This window comes from Hevea brasiliensis, chromosome 15, assembly GCF_030052815.1.
Source record: "Hevea brasiliensis isolate MT/VB/25A 57/8 chromosome 15, ASM3005281v1, whole genome shotgun sequence".
Classification (NCBI taxonomy): Eukaryota; Viridiplantae; Streptophyta; class Magnoliopsida; order Malpighiales; family Euphorbiaceae; genus Hevea; species Hevea brasiliensis.
In genome coordinates, this window is record NC_079507.1 from 76558058 (window position 1) to 76575195 (window position 17138).

A 17138-nucleotide genomic window follows, 5' to 3' on the forward strand; every position below is an offset into this window, starting at 1 on the left:
TTAATTAATATTAAGAAAATTAATAGTTATAGTTATAAATTATATAAAATAAAGTTATTTTTTTATTGTCTAGTATAAAATTATGTACTTAATTTTTTTATAATAAAAAATTATAATAATAGTTACAATTTAGCTAATATTAAGAAAACTAAAGGTTGTAATTATAAATTATATAAATCAATATGGCACATCAAAAATTAAACAAGTCACCTTTTTAGAAGATATAATGTCTAATTAGGATTTTCTTTTAAATTTGTTAAATGATATTTTAATAATTAAGATATTAAAAAAAGATAAAAAAAAATATATACAAATATTATTAAGGTAATTTTTATCTTATTAAAATTTATTTATATATGTTTTATTGGTATCTTATTATTTATTCTTTCTATCCATTTTCTATATATATATATTCATAATTTTTTTTATAAATTATTCTAAACATAAATATAATAAAAAAGTTATATATTTATAATTTTATTCAATTAAATAATATATTAAAAATTACTGAATTGGCACAATGCTCAAGCAAAAACCTAATTTAAGTAATGCTTAGAAAAGCTTTCGAGTCGCCAATATTTCTGGAGACGGCTTTGATTGATTGTACAAGGATCATCAGCCGAAAAAACAACATTGCTCTACAAAGTGCGACACCCAACTATAACTACAACAGCCGAAAAAACAAAAGGTGGAAATCTTGGCTGGGGCTTGAAGCGCTGCATGCCTCTCGCAGCAGAAGTCGGCCTCCACCACGGACGCAAGGCCGAAAATGTCCCACGCACTCGAATTGAATTGATTTATTTATTTATTTATTTATTTTTTGTTGAAATGATTGATTTAAGATTTTTCGAGCAAATGTTTCATTCATGCCCGTAATATTATAGGCCCAAATTTCACTTGGCATAAATAAATACATATGACAATAGATATTAGTGGACAACTCACAATTTGATCTTTGAGATTTAGCGAAAATTATAATTAATTTTTTTTATTTTAATTTGAAATAATTTATTCTTTTAATTTTGATTTTATCAACAATGTGATCTTTTTCATTAAAATAAAAAATTTATTCGTTAATGTGAAAAAATAAAAAAAATATTAATTATTTAAAAATACTAAAAATTCTCTCTTGAGCATATAATGAAAAAAAATATATGAATAATATAATAGTGTATGTACAGCTATGCACATAATAATCCCAATTTAATTCTACTGTAATATTTAAAAAATTTAAAAAAGAAATAGTTCCAAAGGAAACATGGAAAGAAAAACGACGTCGCATAGCATGTTGGAAAACAGCATTAACAGACTCTGCAGTGGGAGCTCGCAGGCGAGGCGGTGAACTTTCGCCGTCGTTTGAAATCCAGAAACAACTCCTTTTGCTGCCGCGACAAGCACATACACATAGAGAGAGAGAGAGAGAGAGAGAGAGAGAGAGAGAACTGAATGGGGAGAAGATATGGTGAAGGTGCGGATGAACACGGCCTACGTGGCAGCAGAGGTCAAGTGCTTGCGGAGCTTAATCGGCATGCGCTGCTCTAATGTCAATGATCTTTCTCCGAAGGTTCTCTCTTGTTCTTTCCATACATATATGTAATCGTAGATGATCACCAATTGCTCCTCGAATTGCCTCGTTTAATGACCTGCTGTTTAGGGTGTTCCTTTCATTGCTTTTAATCTCTTTGCATTTGATTGAATCCCAAGGAGGTCATTAATTGGATCCTTATTTTTCTTTCATTGTTCTCGGTAGACGTATGCATTTAAGCTAATGAATAGCAACGGAGTTACCAAATCAGGGGAGAGTGAGAAGGTTTTGCTCTCGATGGAAAGCGGTCTCCGCTTGCATACTACTGCTTACGTTCGGTAATGCTTGTCTATTATTTCTTGCTCTATCCATGACTTTTAAAAAAACAAAAAATTAGACAACTGACTGCTGTTCTTCATGGTCTATAGGGACGAAAGAAATACACCTTCTTGGTTTACGCTAAAATTAAGAAAGCATATACGTACAAGGAGGCTTGAGGACGTGAGGCAGCTTGGATATGATAGGGTATAACCTTTCTGGATCCTTTAAAGACTCTGCCATTTCCTTTTTCTGTTCCTTGCTGGTGGTTTTACTGTGAGTGCTTTTGTCTTTCTTTTTTCCCCCTTAGATAGTTCTCTTCCAATTTGGACTTGCTGCTAACGCACATTATGTTATATTGGAGTTTTATGCGCAAGGAAATATTCTAATGACTGATTCTGATTTTACAATTCTTACACTTCTTCACTCTCACAGGTTGGTGGCTCTTTACACTTGACCAGGCACACTAATAGAATAAATTATTTAATATTTCATACATTTCTAGCGTGTGATTTATTTTTTAAATTATGAACTGATTGACAACTTATTGATGAGAGGGATGATGATAAAGGGTTTGTAATCATGCCAAGGCATCAATATCCTACTGAAATTTGCCGAGCTTTTGAACAAACAACTGCTGCTAAACTGCAAGAAGCTCGTACATCCTTTAAGGAGCCTGAAAACAGTGAACCTGTTGATGATGATGAAAATAATTTGTCTGATAAGGCTCAAAAAGAAAAGCAGGGTAAGCATAAGGGTGGTAAATCTTCTGACCCAAGTTAAAAAAAGCCAGTGATGGAAAACATGCCAAACAAGTCACACTGAAGAATGTCCTTGAGGAGTCATTGGGCTATGGTCCTGCACTCTCCGAGCACATGATATTGGATGCTTGTTTGGTCCCAAACACAAAATTTTTTAGAAATAATAGGTTAAATGATGATGCAATACAGGTTTTGGCCCATGCTGTTGCAAAATTCGAAGATTGGCTTCAAGATGTTATTTCAGGAGACAAAGTTCCTGAAGGATATATTTTGATGCTGAATAAAAATTTGGGTAATGACTGTCCCGCATCTAAATCCAGAAGCTCTTGCCAAGTAATTGTTATAGTCGTCTATTATCCCACCATATGTGCTTATTTACTTCTTGAGCCACATCTTAAGTGTGGATGGTTAGAGTTCTAGTTGCATAATAGTTTTAATTAGCATATTTTGGTAGTACTTTTGCAGATCTATTATGAATTCTGCCCCATATTATTGAACCAATTCAGGACAAGGGAACATATGGAATTTGATACATTTGATGCAGCATTGGATGAATTTTACAGCAAAATTGAGAGTCAAAGGTCACAACAACAACAAAAGGCAAAAGAGGACTCTGCCATCCAGAAACTAAATAAAATATACCTTGATCAGGTCTTTTTTTATTGCTTAATATGCCATTTCAAAATAAGAACTCTTTATTATTACACTGTGTAACATGTAAGATTGTATGCGCTTATCTGCCCTCTCCTTTTATCAGTTGATCAGTGCTTCCTAGAATGTTTATACATCTCAGGGCATGCTTTATGCTTATCACCGGCTTGTTTCTTGTTTATGGCTTGTGAGGACAATTCCATTATTCATTTGAGTCAAGGCTTGCATCTTATGTTGTCGTATATGAGTTTTGAATACTCTTTGGTTGGGAATTGTCTTTTTTGTCATATGAACTGCAAAGAAAACCCTTCTTGGATTTTTGAGATGAAGAGTGAGAATCGTATGTTTCCTATCTCATACATTCATTAAAAAGTTATTGGATTTAGGATGTCTGTAAGAGTTGAGGGGTAAAAGATGGTAACTATGTAGAGCTCCATGTGTTCTTTCAAGCCACTTATTACAGTTGTCTGCAATAAAGTATTAGTATGGTGGGATGCTTTGTATGATTCCGCAATTGACTATTTCTAATTAGGGCTGTGCACTGTTCTTGGGGGAAGGGAACCGAACTAAACCGAAGAACCATATCTAATTGATAGAAACCATACCGAATTGAATTTATTTTGATATTTTGGTTCAGTTCTGGTTCTTCACTAAGAACTTAATTAGAACCGTAGAGAAACCGAACTGTAACTGCACCAAATCGGAACCAAATTGAGAACAAAATTTATACATATGATTTTTATTTTTTATTAGATGTATTATATACTTTCAATATAATTATATATATTTATATATGTATATATAATTATGAACTAAATACAACCTTATATTATATTTTACTTTTCTATATTTTTTTAATAATTTTATTTATAAATATATTAAATTACTTTATAATTCTTAATTATAAATATACTATTATCTTATATATATATATATATATATATATATATATATATATATATGTTAATTATTAATTATATTTGTATCTTATAGTTAAATATTATATGATTAATAAATAGTTAACATGCATATTATATGATATACTTATACTATTATACTATATAATATATTTAATCCAAATTATATATGCACTTTATAGTTAAAGATTATATAATTTAGGTATAGCTAAAAAATATATTATATGATATATTATGTATTAATAACCCAATTCAAAACTTAACATGCTAATTAAGTATGACTTTTTAAAGAAATAATTATATAAAATTGTTTTAAAAATTGAGAACCGAATAGGAACCGTACCGAATTCAACGCTGAATCAAGAACCGAGAACCATACCGAACAGGAACCGTATCGAAATTTTGCTTTGGTTCCGGTTCTTAGGCAAACCTTGAACCGAACTGAAACCGACCACCCTTATTTCTAATGTCTGAAATTTGCATATACCCAAGGAGTAAGACCACCTTCCAATTGCCATTGGCTTCATCATATATATCATCAGGATAATGGTGGTCCTATAAATGGGTTTTAGTGTCTTCTGTTATGCTTGTTTTTGCAATGAACTTTTTACATTTTTAGTTACTTTATTTTAATATGTTTCCATTCTATGTTATAGGAAAATTGTTTGCTAACATTGAGGAAAGAAGTAGACCACTGTGTTAGAATGGCAGTATTAATAGAATACAACTTAGAAGATGTAGATGCTGTTATATTGGCTGTTCGTGTAGCTCTTGCAAAGGGAATGAGTTGGGAGTATCTTACTCGTATGGTGAAGGAAGAAAAGAAGTTGGGAAACCTTGTGGCTGGCCTAATTGACAAACTCCACCTTGAAAGAAACTGCATGACATTGCTTTTGAGCAACAGTCTCAATGACATGGATGATGATGAAAAGACACTTCCTGTTGACAAGGTGCTACTTGATTGCAAACTAAAACTTGCACACTTTAAGAGCTTGCACTAAGAGTGAATCATGAAATCCTTTTCTGTATTGTCTTTTTTCTACTGTCAATTTCAATTCATGCATGTTAACAAGTATGTGATTAATCTGCTTTTGAATTTTGAAGGCATATGCTTCATATTTTATTTATTCATTAATGGCTTCGCTGTGACAACTAAAATATAACTAATGGAAAATTTAATGATGGTTCATTTTTAACATCTTCTATTTTGTAGGTTCATCAGATTAGCGAAAGATTTCATATAACTCTATTTTGATTCAATCTTATGATTATTTTCATAATATTATCATCATTGGCATATTCTGTTTGAAGCATAGTGTTGATTAGATGCATACATTGATTTAAATACCTGTACAACTGCATTTAAATTGTTAGCAAAAAGATATATCACCCAAAACTTATGCCATCATTATTAATATTTACTTGTCAATTTTTTTCTTTTACATGCTTAGGTTGAAGTGGATTTGGCACTTTCAGCACATGCCAATGCTAGGAGATGTTATGAACAGAAGAAAAAGCAGGAAAGTAAAGAGGAAAAGGCAGTTACAGCCCATGAAAAAGCTTTTAAAGCAGCTGAGAGAGAGACTCATCTCCAGCTTTCACATGTACCCATAGATTGGAAATATATTCATGTTGATTTATGGCCAGCTGATGCACATAGTTCCTTTTGCCAATCAAAAGGATATTCATTATTAGAAAAATAAAAAATTCATCAGCATCAGCATGAAGTGTGCTGTCATGTTGAATTGGTGACTGGCTCATATATTTCTTATGATGTATATTGTGCCATGAGTTACTCCTAGGAGGTTTACATTTTTTAACATTAACATTTAAAAGGATAAATAAGTTACTATGTGTAACATAAAATAATTCAATTCTAAAAACTTAGTGCATGCTTGTCAAAAAAGCAACAGACAAATGTTTTTGTTTATATGGTATTTATGTTCTAAATGTTTTATATATATATATATATATATATATATATATACATATCTTTGAAATGATGCAACACATTATATCTAAAAACTTGTTTAAATATCTATTTTGTCCATTTGATGAATGCAGGAAAAATCTGTTGCCACTATATCACATATGTGCAAAGTTCACTGGTTTGAGAAATTTAATTGGTTCATCAGCTGTGAGAATTATTTGGTTATTATTGGATGTGATGCTCAACAAAATGAGATGATAGTCAAGCGTTATATGTCAAAAGGAGATCTAAAAGTGTAATGTTGAAATTGTTTTCAGAGGAATTTTAGTTAATACTTTGCTTGGCTAGCAAGAGGACATGCTAGTAAATTTTAGATAGTAATCTCTCATTTTGGCATGCAATTTGCAATGAAGTGGATGTTGTAACATCCATTCATTGCAACTGTGGAACAGGTATGTCCATGCTGATTTGTGTGGAGCTTCTTGTACTGTGATCAAGAACCATAGGCCTGAACAACTTGGACCTCCTCTCACTTTAAACCAAGCCGGATGTTTTGCTGTAAGTTTTCACCATTGTGTTGATTTTATTCATCTTATTATTGTGGTACTAGAACATATGCAGCATGATTTGAGTTAATTAAATTTTACATTGTAGGTTTGCCACAGCCAGGCATGGGATTCAAAGATTCTTACTAGTGCTTGGTGTGTGTACCCTCATCAGGTCAGTAAAACTGCTCCTACAGGGGAGTATCTCACTGTTGGAAGTTTCATGATTCGTGGGCCTCTTATAATGGGCTTTGGGTTGTTGCTTTGCTTGGATGAGTGCTCTTTGGGATCACACTTAAATGAAAGGTACGTAGTGAGGAGGAAGGGATGAATTATGATGAAGAAAGTGGACCTCTCTAAGAATTTTCTGATTCTGGGTTGGAGAAGGAAGTGACAGACAAAGAACTTGCGTTAGAATCAAAAAATATTGCTGATGACCTGACAGTCTCCAATACTGGAGTCACTGATCTACACAGATTTCTTCTGCTAGATAATTATACCACTAGTGGGGTCAACAAGGAAGATGCATCCAATATTGTTGGAAATGGTGTTGCTTCTGTTACCCCACAACTTGAGGATCTCATTATAGAGCTCTTGGGCTGGGAGCTGCTGCTGTGTCTCGAAAGAATTATGGAGTTGAAACATCTCAGGTTGATTTGTTTGAGGATCATGTTGTGAGGAAAGTAAGGCAACAGAGAGAAGAGATAAAACTCATATCTCAAAAGCTGAAAGGAGAAAACACAAGAATGGTCACAAAAGTGGTGCTGGAGATGCAAACATTGAGTTGGAAAATGAAGAATCAAAAGAGAGTGGTGTTCCTATCAGTCAATCTGAAAAGAGTGTCCAAAATAGTGAGGCTGGAAGTGGAAAAATCAGCCGTGGGCAGAAGGGCAAACTTAAGAAGATGAAGGAGAAATATGCGAATCAAGATGAGGAAGAGAGAAGCATTCGGATGGCTTTACTGGCAGTGAGTACAAGAACTTTCATTTCCACCTTTTTGCTCCATTTCAGATAATTCTTCTATCATTACATGGTGTCTCTATGTTTCTCTTTGAACTTATTATTGCCAAAATTTTTGTAGCTTCTTTCAGAGAACCTATCACTCGCAAATACAAAGATTTGAGCTAATTTTTTCCCTTGAAAAAATAAATATATACGTTAGTGGTTTTTTTTTTTTTTTTTTTTTCTTTTTTGCTTTATTTTTTCAGTGGGATTTTAGCATGGTAGTGGAATCTTAGCTTCAGTCTTCAAGGTTGTCATATTTATTAGTTTCACAACTCTGAAAAATTGGGCCTGTTAGGCCCTCCTGCCAGTTGACATATCAAGCATTCACATCGGAGTCATATTAGTACCAGTGATGCTGACTTATTTTTTGTGTTCATGCTGAAATTGACAATGCATTTGAATGTTCAGTCTGCTGGAAATACACGCAAGAAAGATGGAGAGACGCAAAATGGAAATGCCCCTGCTGGCAATGGGAAGATACCTGTTACCAGTATGTGTTCCATACCCAGTGGTTTAAGTTTACGGAATATTGTTGATATTTGATCGTGTTTTTATGGTAAATCTAGACATTTGATTGTTTATTCTTCCTTAAATGCTAGCACTAGATGCCAATGAAAACCTTTCAGGTTGTTTACCAATGAAAACCTTCCATTGCCTAGCGACATTTTCTTATATGCTGTGCCTGTCTGTGGCCCCAACAATGCAGTGTAGTCATACAAGTATAGTGTGAAGATTGTTCCTGGCACTGCAAAGAAAGGAAAAGGTACCTCTTTATTTTCCAATGCATATATTTACTGGCTTATTTGGCTTATTGTAGTTCTACACATGCAGGCATGCACATACACGAAGAAAGGTTTTAAGGGGTATTTGCTTAGTACTCCAACTTCAATTTACTTTCATCTTTTCTACCTAGAAATCTGACTGATCTTTGTGCATGATCTCTTTCTAGCTGCAAAAACTGCAATGTACTTGTTTAGCCACATGCCAGAAGCAACAAGTAGGGAGAAGGAATTGATGAAAGCATAAACAGATCCTGAACTAGTTGCTGCAATTATTGGCAATGTGAAGATCACCGCTGCAGGCCTTACACAATTGAAGCAGAAGAAAAAGAAAGGTAAGAAAGGCAATAGCGTGGAGAGCTAGAGAGTTTAGGTTAGGTTTGGAATTTTGATGTTTAACAGGAGGGCTGTACTCCTGTATGCCCTTTATAGACTTCAGGAAGACAAGAGTGTTGTCTTCAGAACTGCAGTTACAGTGCTTATATTGTACAAAATTGTTGTATTGGGGATGTTAAGAAAAACCATTTTGGTTAAATGCCAACTTGCTGTCTAGGAAGTTTTCCAGTTGTAAACGTACATATATGCTTGTACACAATAAAATCAAATGGAATACAATGGTAACTTTATAGCCCAGGCTCAAATGAAGCCATTTGTACAATTTTAATTTTACTGACCAAATCAATGACCAGGGACGAAAGTATTGCAAGCTCAATCATCAATCCTCTGCTGTGGGAACATAACTCAAGTCTAAACCCTCTGCTGGCATGTCCGAAGTCAACGGACCCAAGATCCCATCAGAGCTCAGAGTTAGTCCACTCTGTTAACAAATGTAAAATTAGGTTATTGAATGACTATATGGTCTATCTCTCTCTCTCTCTCTCTCTCTCTCACACACACACACACACACACACAATGTATCTGATACATAAGCTCTCCAACCCACCCAAAAACATACGACCAATCAGACAGGCTTGCCAAAGTTAAAAACACTAATCAAGATATCTCTAGCAGTCAACCTGATTGACCAACGATTCATGAATAATGCATGTCCTAACAAAGTAACAACTAAGTAACCAGGATAAACTGAACAGAAACAATCTAATCCATCAGCTCTAATTTTATAAAGCTCCAAGAGTTAGAAACTTGGATTTCCACCCTACCAAAATTTTCTTATTTGCTTCTATTAGAGAAAGAGTGAGAACAATTTTCCATCTCATTATTTTCAGACAAAGTTCAAATGATGAGAAATGTGACTGAACAAGTACCTCAGGCTGGAATCTCAGCATGTCAGCACGAGCCATAGCTTCTGCTTGAGCAATTCTCTGCCTGAACGTCTGAGCCATCTCCTCAGCCTATTAAAACAGGACAGTTAGTGATAAGAAACATATCAGCAAAAAAAAAAAAAAAAAAGAATGAAAAAAAAACTAACACAACCAATGGGAATTAATTTCAGAGCGTCCTACATCTCAAGTACTTTTAAACTACAAATAGATAGTCATACTGAAGAACAGAACATGTTGCTTCCATAAGTATAATTTATATGCATTGCTATAAAATGATACATTAGCCAATATAGCCAACAATCTGGTGTAAGTACTGGTCAATATTCTTGAATTACCTTCTCAAAAACAAGCTTTGGATTACGAATCATATCCCCAGGGGTCGGTTCTAACTTTTTGGTAGAAAGACTTACTCTACCTCTCTCACGGTCATGGCTCAGTATCATGACCTACATAATAAGATACAGTTAAAACATGTTTAGCTCTACAAAATGGTAGATCTCTAGAATGTGACAGAAATGACCAAGAACAACTGACCTTGAGAGTATCACCAGGTTGAAGGACTGTGGCAATATCGGAGACACGATCATGACTAATCTGACTGACATGAAGAAGGCCATTGATTCCACCAATGTCAATGAATGCACCATATGGTTTCAGGCTCTGAACAGTTCCAGTGACCACTGATCCGATGCCTAGCTGTGCCTGACTGTCTGCCATCGCCTTGCGGTTACTGAGTACAAGCCTAGACTGTTCCTCATCAACATCAACAAACTTCAGTGGAAGTTCCTTATCAAGAAGTTCTTCTGCAGTTGATTTCTGACAGAACGCAAGGGAAAGGTGACAATTTGAAATACAGAATAATGTACTGATATGTACATTTGAAATAAAATACAACAATAAAGAAGCTGAAAAATGAAAACGGTTTATTTTTTTTTTTCTCTTAAATTACAAGAATTGACAAAGCCTAAAATCAAAACCATATTCATTAAATGATATCCTGCTACCATCCGTAATTTTCCCTGTCTGATCATTCATAAAAGCATTTTTAAGTAAAATCTCCGGGTCCATGTTGATAGAATAGAACTTAACAGAAGAGTTTAGAAAAAGGGCCTGTAAGTTGGGACTGTTTGAATATGGAAGCATACTAGTTCCAACATATGAATTTAGCACTGTACAAGCTAGGTTAAGTACCAACCGATGATATCTGAGAGAAAGGGACAAATCCTCGGAGGCCTTCCACTAGAGCAACCACTCCACCTTTGTTAGCACCAACAACCTACATTGCTCCATTTTGTTTAAGGTATCAGATGAGTCATTCATAACTTACCATCCACCATGAAAGAGGAAAATTGCAGTACATATAGGATTGTAAATACATTTTTTTAGATGTGTAACACGCACCTTACCCTTCACAATAGCATCCTCAGCTTGAAGCTGCCTACACCTTTCCCAGGCAAGGTCATACTGAATTGCCCTTAAGCTCAAGACTAAACTATCATCAGCTTCATTTTCACCGATAATAACAAACTCCTCTGTCAATCCAGGAACTATACCAGCTTCTTCTACATGTTTGATCTTGTGAATGCAAGCTTCTTGGATTGGCAAATATGCAGAAGATTTTGCAGTAATGTCAACTAATGCACCATTGGCATCAGTCATGAAAACTGTGCCCTTGACCTGATGCAGAAACGCACACAAGGATCATCAAAATATTCTATCGCTTATCAGAAGTCCATAATTTTCAATTTTTTTAACAAAAAGAAAAACACCAATCATACAGAAATTTTCCAACTTTAATGTCAAACTCACTAAAAGTCAGTACAAACCTAATAACACATACAGCACTTCGTTCGAGCCCATTTCTGATAACGACCACACATTCCTAGTAATTGTCCAGGATCAATAAAAATTTAATTTAATTTAAAAAAAATTAAAATTTACATGATACCCACTTGTAAAACAACAATTGAAAGCATATTCAGTAAAAATCACATATATTTCCTAACAAAATGCAAATCTCCCATCTAATGTTCGAATCTTGATAAATATAAAAGTAAGAAAACAAGTGCTGTTAACTAACCGTGGTACCAATCTCGGAATCGAAGTCATACTTATCAAGAGCAGAGTGAAAGTCTTCGAGGGTGAAGGCAACGCCTTCCATAGGGGCAGTACGGCAGCGTTCGTAAGCTTCTTCAAAGAGCTGTTTGAGGTTTTCCCTCTCCTTGGTCTGGGCATTTGATATTGCCACCGCAGATACTACAGAAGATGACTTTCTGAACTTAGGAGAAGATAAGAGGGAAGCTCGATTGGAGAGGCGAGAAGTTGAGAGCGGTGGGCATCTGAGGCCTGTGAATTGCTGAGCCAACGATGCCATCCTCTGTTTTCTCTTTGGTTTCGCTCTTCTTGTGTTTGGTTTTGGCTGCTTCTTTTCTCTTGATACAGGGCCTGCCTGGCCAGGATAAGGCAAAGCTCGTTCGCGAGGGGGGCCGTAGCAAAAATTTTTTTTTTTCCTTAATTATTAATAATTCAATTTGCTTGAAAACCGAAAATTTAATTCAATTAAATTTTTTTTATTAATTTTCATAATTAGAAAAAAAAATCAATAAAAATTTAACATTTTAATTTAAAAATAAAATTCATTGAAAAAATATAAATTTAGTGAAAAATATGTGAAAATTAAATTGAAATCTTTTCTATTGCAAAAGACAATTAAAATTCCAGCCCTCAAATAACAAATAGCTGAAATGTGCCTCCAAAATCAGTTCACTAGAGATCCCACCTGAGTTATTTTGGCTCTTAAGATTATTACACTTCAAATCCAAACTCAACATCACCCAAAACTTTATTTAATCTCACTAAAAAATGCATTCTAAGAGAGATTAGAGTGCTGGTGAGGTTTAATGAGATATACTTTTAAGCGAACTTGAAGATAAAACTACGTGATTTAGAGCTTTCAAGGATTTTGACTCGGAGTGAGATAGAGCCGAATAATAATGAGAGATGAAAAAAGATGAGTTTTTTTTGAAGAAGTTATAATAGTGAGAGAATAGTAAGTCGATTCGAGGAGACTGAATTCAAAAGGAAGGTAGCCAATAAGACTTTTGTTTGGCAGAATGGGAGAGTTTACTTGCATCAAAACTTGAGTTGCCTCGGTGATGATGGTAGCTAAGAAGGCATGGCTATATCTGTAACACTATTTGAGAGTAAGTTTTTGAAGATAAACGTATGAATTTTTAAATTTACTTAATATTCTTAAAGCTTTACATAAATAATTTAGGTTAGCAATTAATTTGATCGATTGCTAATCAATTTAATAATCAATTCAGTTGATTGCAATCAAGTTAATCGTAATTACTAATCGAAAATTAAATTAATTAAATTTTAAAAAATAAAATTTATGATAAAAAAATTATTGATTGCTATTAATAATTAATTTAGCAACTAAAAAATAATCAGTTGCAAAATATTCAATACCTTTAATTTTATAATTTTACGATTATTTTATAAATCAGTTGCTATTCATAATTAATTTAGCAATCAAAAAGTTAGTTATTAATTTAAAAAATTATAAAAGAAATAAATTTTCAAATAACAAATAAAAATTTCAAATAAATAAATTTTTCAAAAAATTATTAAAATAATAAATTATTAATGAAAAATTAATAATATAAAATTATAAAAAATTAAATATAAAAAATATACATAAGACGAAATTACTAAAAAAATTTATATATATATATATATATATATAATAACAAAAAATTGCTAAAAATTAATATTACAAATAATTTACCGATAAAAAATATATTTCTACAAAAATTTTTATTTTATGCCAAAGAAAAAATAACTAAAATAAAAAAATGAGAAAAAAATGATAAAAAAAAAGATGAGAAAGAAAAAAATGATTAAGAAAATGTGAAGAAAATAAATAAAATGAAAAAGATAAAGAGTAAAATAGAAAAGAAAAAATGATAAAAAAATATATGAGAAAAAAAATGATAAAGAAAATAGATTAGAAAAAAAATATTATGAATAAAATAGATGAGAATGAAAAAAGATTATTAAAAAAATGAGAGAAAAGAGGAGAAAAAAAAAGTAACAAGAAAATAAAATAAACAGTAATTTATATAAAGTGAATCAGAAACTAATTTTAACAATCGATTGTCGGTTGCTAATTTTCTTAAAAAAAGTGGGCAAGCATTTTTTAGGAGAAAATTTTGTAACCAATTCGCAATCAGCTGCAAAAATTGGTTGTAAATAAAAAAAATAAAAATAGTCGAAATTTTTTAGGCGAAAAAATCAGTTATAAAAATTAGTTACTATTAGCAAGCAATTTGCAATTTGATAACAAATAAAAAAAATTTTAAAAATTAGACATAAATTTTTAAAGGGAAAAATTTAGTAACTGATTCGCAATTATTTACAAAAATCGATTGTTTATTAACAATCGACACTAGAAGAAATGTTAAAAATAATTACAAAAATTATCGACTACAGAATTTCGTTGGTAATTTACCAATGCTTTACCAACGAAAAAGAGAAATAAAATTTAAATCAATTTTTACCGATGAAATTACTGACTAATTACTAACGAACACTTTACCGATGATGTAATTTCGTAGGTAAAAGTGGTGCCTAATATTGACGACAAAATTAACGACCAAATGAAAAAAGTAACGACTAAATCTTTCTTCGGTAATTACCAACGAAATGTTTTTCGTAGGTAATATTAAGAAGAAAATAGAAAATAAATTTTTTTAAAAAAATACCTATGAATTTTTTTGTTTGGTAATTACAAACGAAATGCTTTTCGTAGGTAATATTAAGGAAAAAATAGAGAAGAAAAATTCTAAAAATCTTAAAAAATTTTAGCTATGAATTTTTTCGTTTGTGAATTACCAACTAAACGCTTTTCGTAGGTAATATTAAGGAGAAAATTGAAAATAAAATTTAGAAAAAAAATACCTACGAAAAAATTTTTGCCGGTAATTACCAACGAAAACCTTTTTGTAGATAATATTAAAGAGAAAATAGAGAAAAAAAATTCTAAAAAGCTTAAAAAATGTTACCTACGAAAACTCTTTCATCGATACTTACCAACGAAAAACTTTTCGTAGGTAATATTAAGAAGAAAATAGAGAAAGAAATTTTAAAAAGCTAAAAAAGTTTTACCTACGAAAAGTTTTCGTCAGTAATTACCAACGAAATACTTTTTGTATGTAATATTAAGAAGAAAATAGAGAAGAAAAATTATAAAAATGTCAAAAAATTTTATCTACAAATTGTTTTCGTCGGTAATTACCAACGAAATGCTTTTCGTAGGTAATATTAAGGAGAAAATAGAAAGTAAAATTTTAAAAAAATACCTACAAAAATTTTTTCGTTGTTAATTACTGACGAAATATATTTAGTCGGTAATTCATTGGTAAATTATGAAAAATATAAAATTTTCATATCGTTTGTGAATAGATTGAAGGGTGGTAAGTTTATCTATAAAAGGAAAATTACTCTATAAAAGGAAAATCACTCCTAAACATAAAGCAACTGTGGCATAGTCATATATGTGGGGTCTATTTTGGGCCCTACTAGTAAATTTTTTTTTTGAAGTCAATTAAATCTTAAAAAATTATAAATTAATTTTGCATTTAAGTTAAAATATTTTATATTTAATTTAAAAATAAAAATAAATTAAAAATAAATTTAAAAAATTATTTTGAAAATTTAAAATTAAATTAAATTTAAAAGTTAATTTAAATTAAAAATTAAATTAGAAAGTAAAGATTAAATTAAAAAATATTAAATAAAAATTAGCTATGAAAATTTGTTTTCGTCGATAATTACCGACGAAAAATTTTGTCGGTAAATAATCGATAATTTATAAGAGTAAAATCTCTGAAATTATCTACAAAAATTTAAATTTACGTATGTAATAATTCTTTGATAAATTTAGTGATAATATTTTTTTCGTCGGTAAAAATTACCTACGCTAGTATTTGTGAACTAAAAAATTTCATCCGTTATTCGTCAATAATCACTGATTACCAACGAAATTTAAGTATATTTGGTTGGTAATTTTCGTAGCTATTTTTTCAATTTCTTGTAGTGCGAATTCTTAATGCAATCAATTTTAGCAATTGTTTGTAAATTGATTACTAATAGCAACTGATTTTTGCTAATTACTAATAGCAACTAATTTCAGTCGATTGCAAAAATTGGTTACAAAACCGATTAATTTTAACAGTGAAGGAAAATTAAGAATTTTTCGAAGTTTTAAAATCTTTAAAATCTTTACTTTCTCATAAACCAAATTGATTGGTTTGAAAAAATTTGATACCTTATATTTCATTATGTTATCTTATTTTATTTATCTTATTTAAAAATAATTTCATTATATGTTAATCAGCGATAGCCTAATTAGTCTTTCTATATATATTTTTAATGTAAAGAATAGGGAGTTTGAATTCGAGTATCTTCGTTTAACTTTTTTAATATTGTATACTTTTATAATAAAAATTAAAAATGATTATCTTCTATCATGCAATCCATTATATTTTCATTGAATGGAAAAAAAAAAAAAGAATCTCATTACAATACTCTTAAATAGAGTGCAAGAGAGATAGAGTGGAGTACAAAGAAAAACAAAAAATGCAGTGATGATCGAAAGCAAGATCAAGTTGAGTATAATTAGGATGCTCTAAAAGATTTTGAGGAAATTAATTTGTAATAAAATTTTTCCTTATTTTTTCAAAAAAAATATGATTTTGAACATGGAAATGACTCATTTAATTAATGTTTTTATCCACGAGTTACATATATTTTTAAATTTATTTGAGTTGAAATTAAGAAATTAAATACTCTATTGATTCAATTTAAACATTAAAAATTGAATTGACTTTTATTTTTATCATTTTTATTTTTGGTTACTGAACAAAATAGAGCAAAGAACATGAATTGAAACACTTAAGTTTCATTCAATAGTAAAAATGAAAGAAGATACGTTTTACAATATATTTTTCTTCTTTATATACATGATCAGTAAAAGGAAAAAAAATAAGAACTAATCTATGCCATTGATCTTAACTAATGCCACGGATTGCCAACTTGGATTCCCAGTTGTGTTTCTCTTTCCCGCCATGTTATCCATCTTAACTAACATGTGAAATAGCACAAAACAATCCTTTTCCATCTCTTCCTTTTGTAACTTAAGTCTGTTTCCAAAACGCCCCGTTTCATTAACCTACTCTTTTCTTTTGGATGCTACACACCATTTTACACTTTTTCTTCACTTCATTTTCCTCGTAACATAATCAATAATCTTTCACCCGCAACCCCCCCCCCCCCCCCCTCCTCTCTCTTCCAAACTGGAGATGGGGAAAAGTCTACCAATCCCAGCTTGGAAATAAATGATGAAAAGAGGGGAGTAG

At 31.4% G+C, this 17138-nt stretch overlaps 1 protein-coding gene and 1 pseudogene across 1 annotated transcript; one reads left to right on the forward strand and one right to left on the reverse strand.

The window, feature by feature from the left end:
• The first annotated feature begins 1325 nt into the window (after positions 1-1325).
• LOC131174148 (uncharacterized) lies at positions 1326-9003 on the forward strand (annotated as a pseudogene).
• Positions 8943-12163, reverse strand: LOC131169226 (30S ribosomal protein S1, chloroplastic). Its single transcript, XM_058137248.1, has 7 exons — positions 11795-12163; positions 11116-11391; positions 10910-10990; positions 10249-10530; positions 10050-10160; positions 9697-9783; positions 8943-9248 (listed from the first exon to the last, which is right to left on the reverse strand). The coding sequence occupies exons 1-7, from the start codon at positions 12086-12088 to the stop codon at positions 9147-9149; spliced, it is 1233 nt and encodes a 410-aa protein (XP_057993231.1). The 5' UTR covers positions 12089-12163; the 3' UTR covers positions 8943-9146.
• Positions 12164-17138: the final 4975 nt, after the last annotated feature.

Bases quoted from the DNA above. Each gene is read 5' to 3' on its own strand.
- LOC131169226 (XM_058137248.1), bottom strand. From the start codon at position 12,088: ATGGCATCGTTGGCTCAGCAATTCACAGGCCTCAGATGCCCACCGCTC. The intron at 10,161-10,248 runs GTCAGTTGTTCT...CTTATTATGTAG, and splicing joins AACCTGGTGATACTCTCAAG to GTCATGATACTGAGCCATGA. The intron at 9,784-10,049 runs GTAATTCAAGAA...CTGTTTTAATAG, and splicing joins CAAAGCTTGTTTTTGAGAAG to GCTGAGGAGATGGCTCAGAC.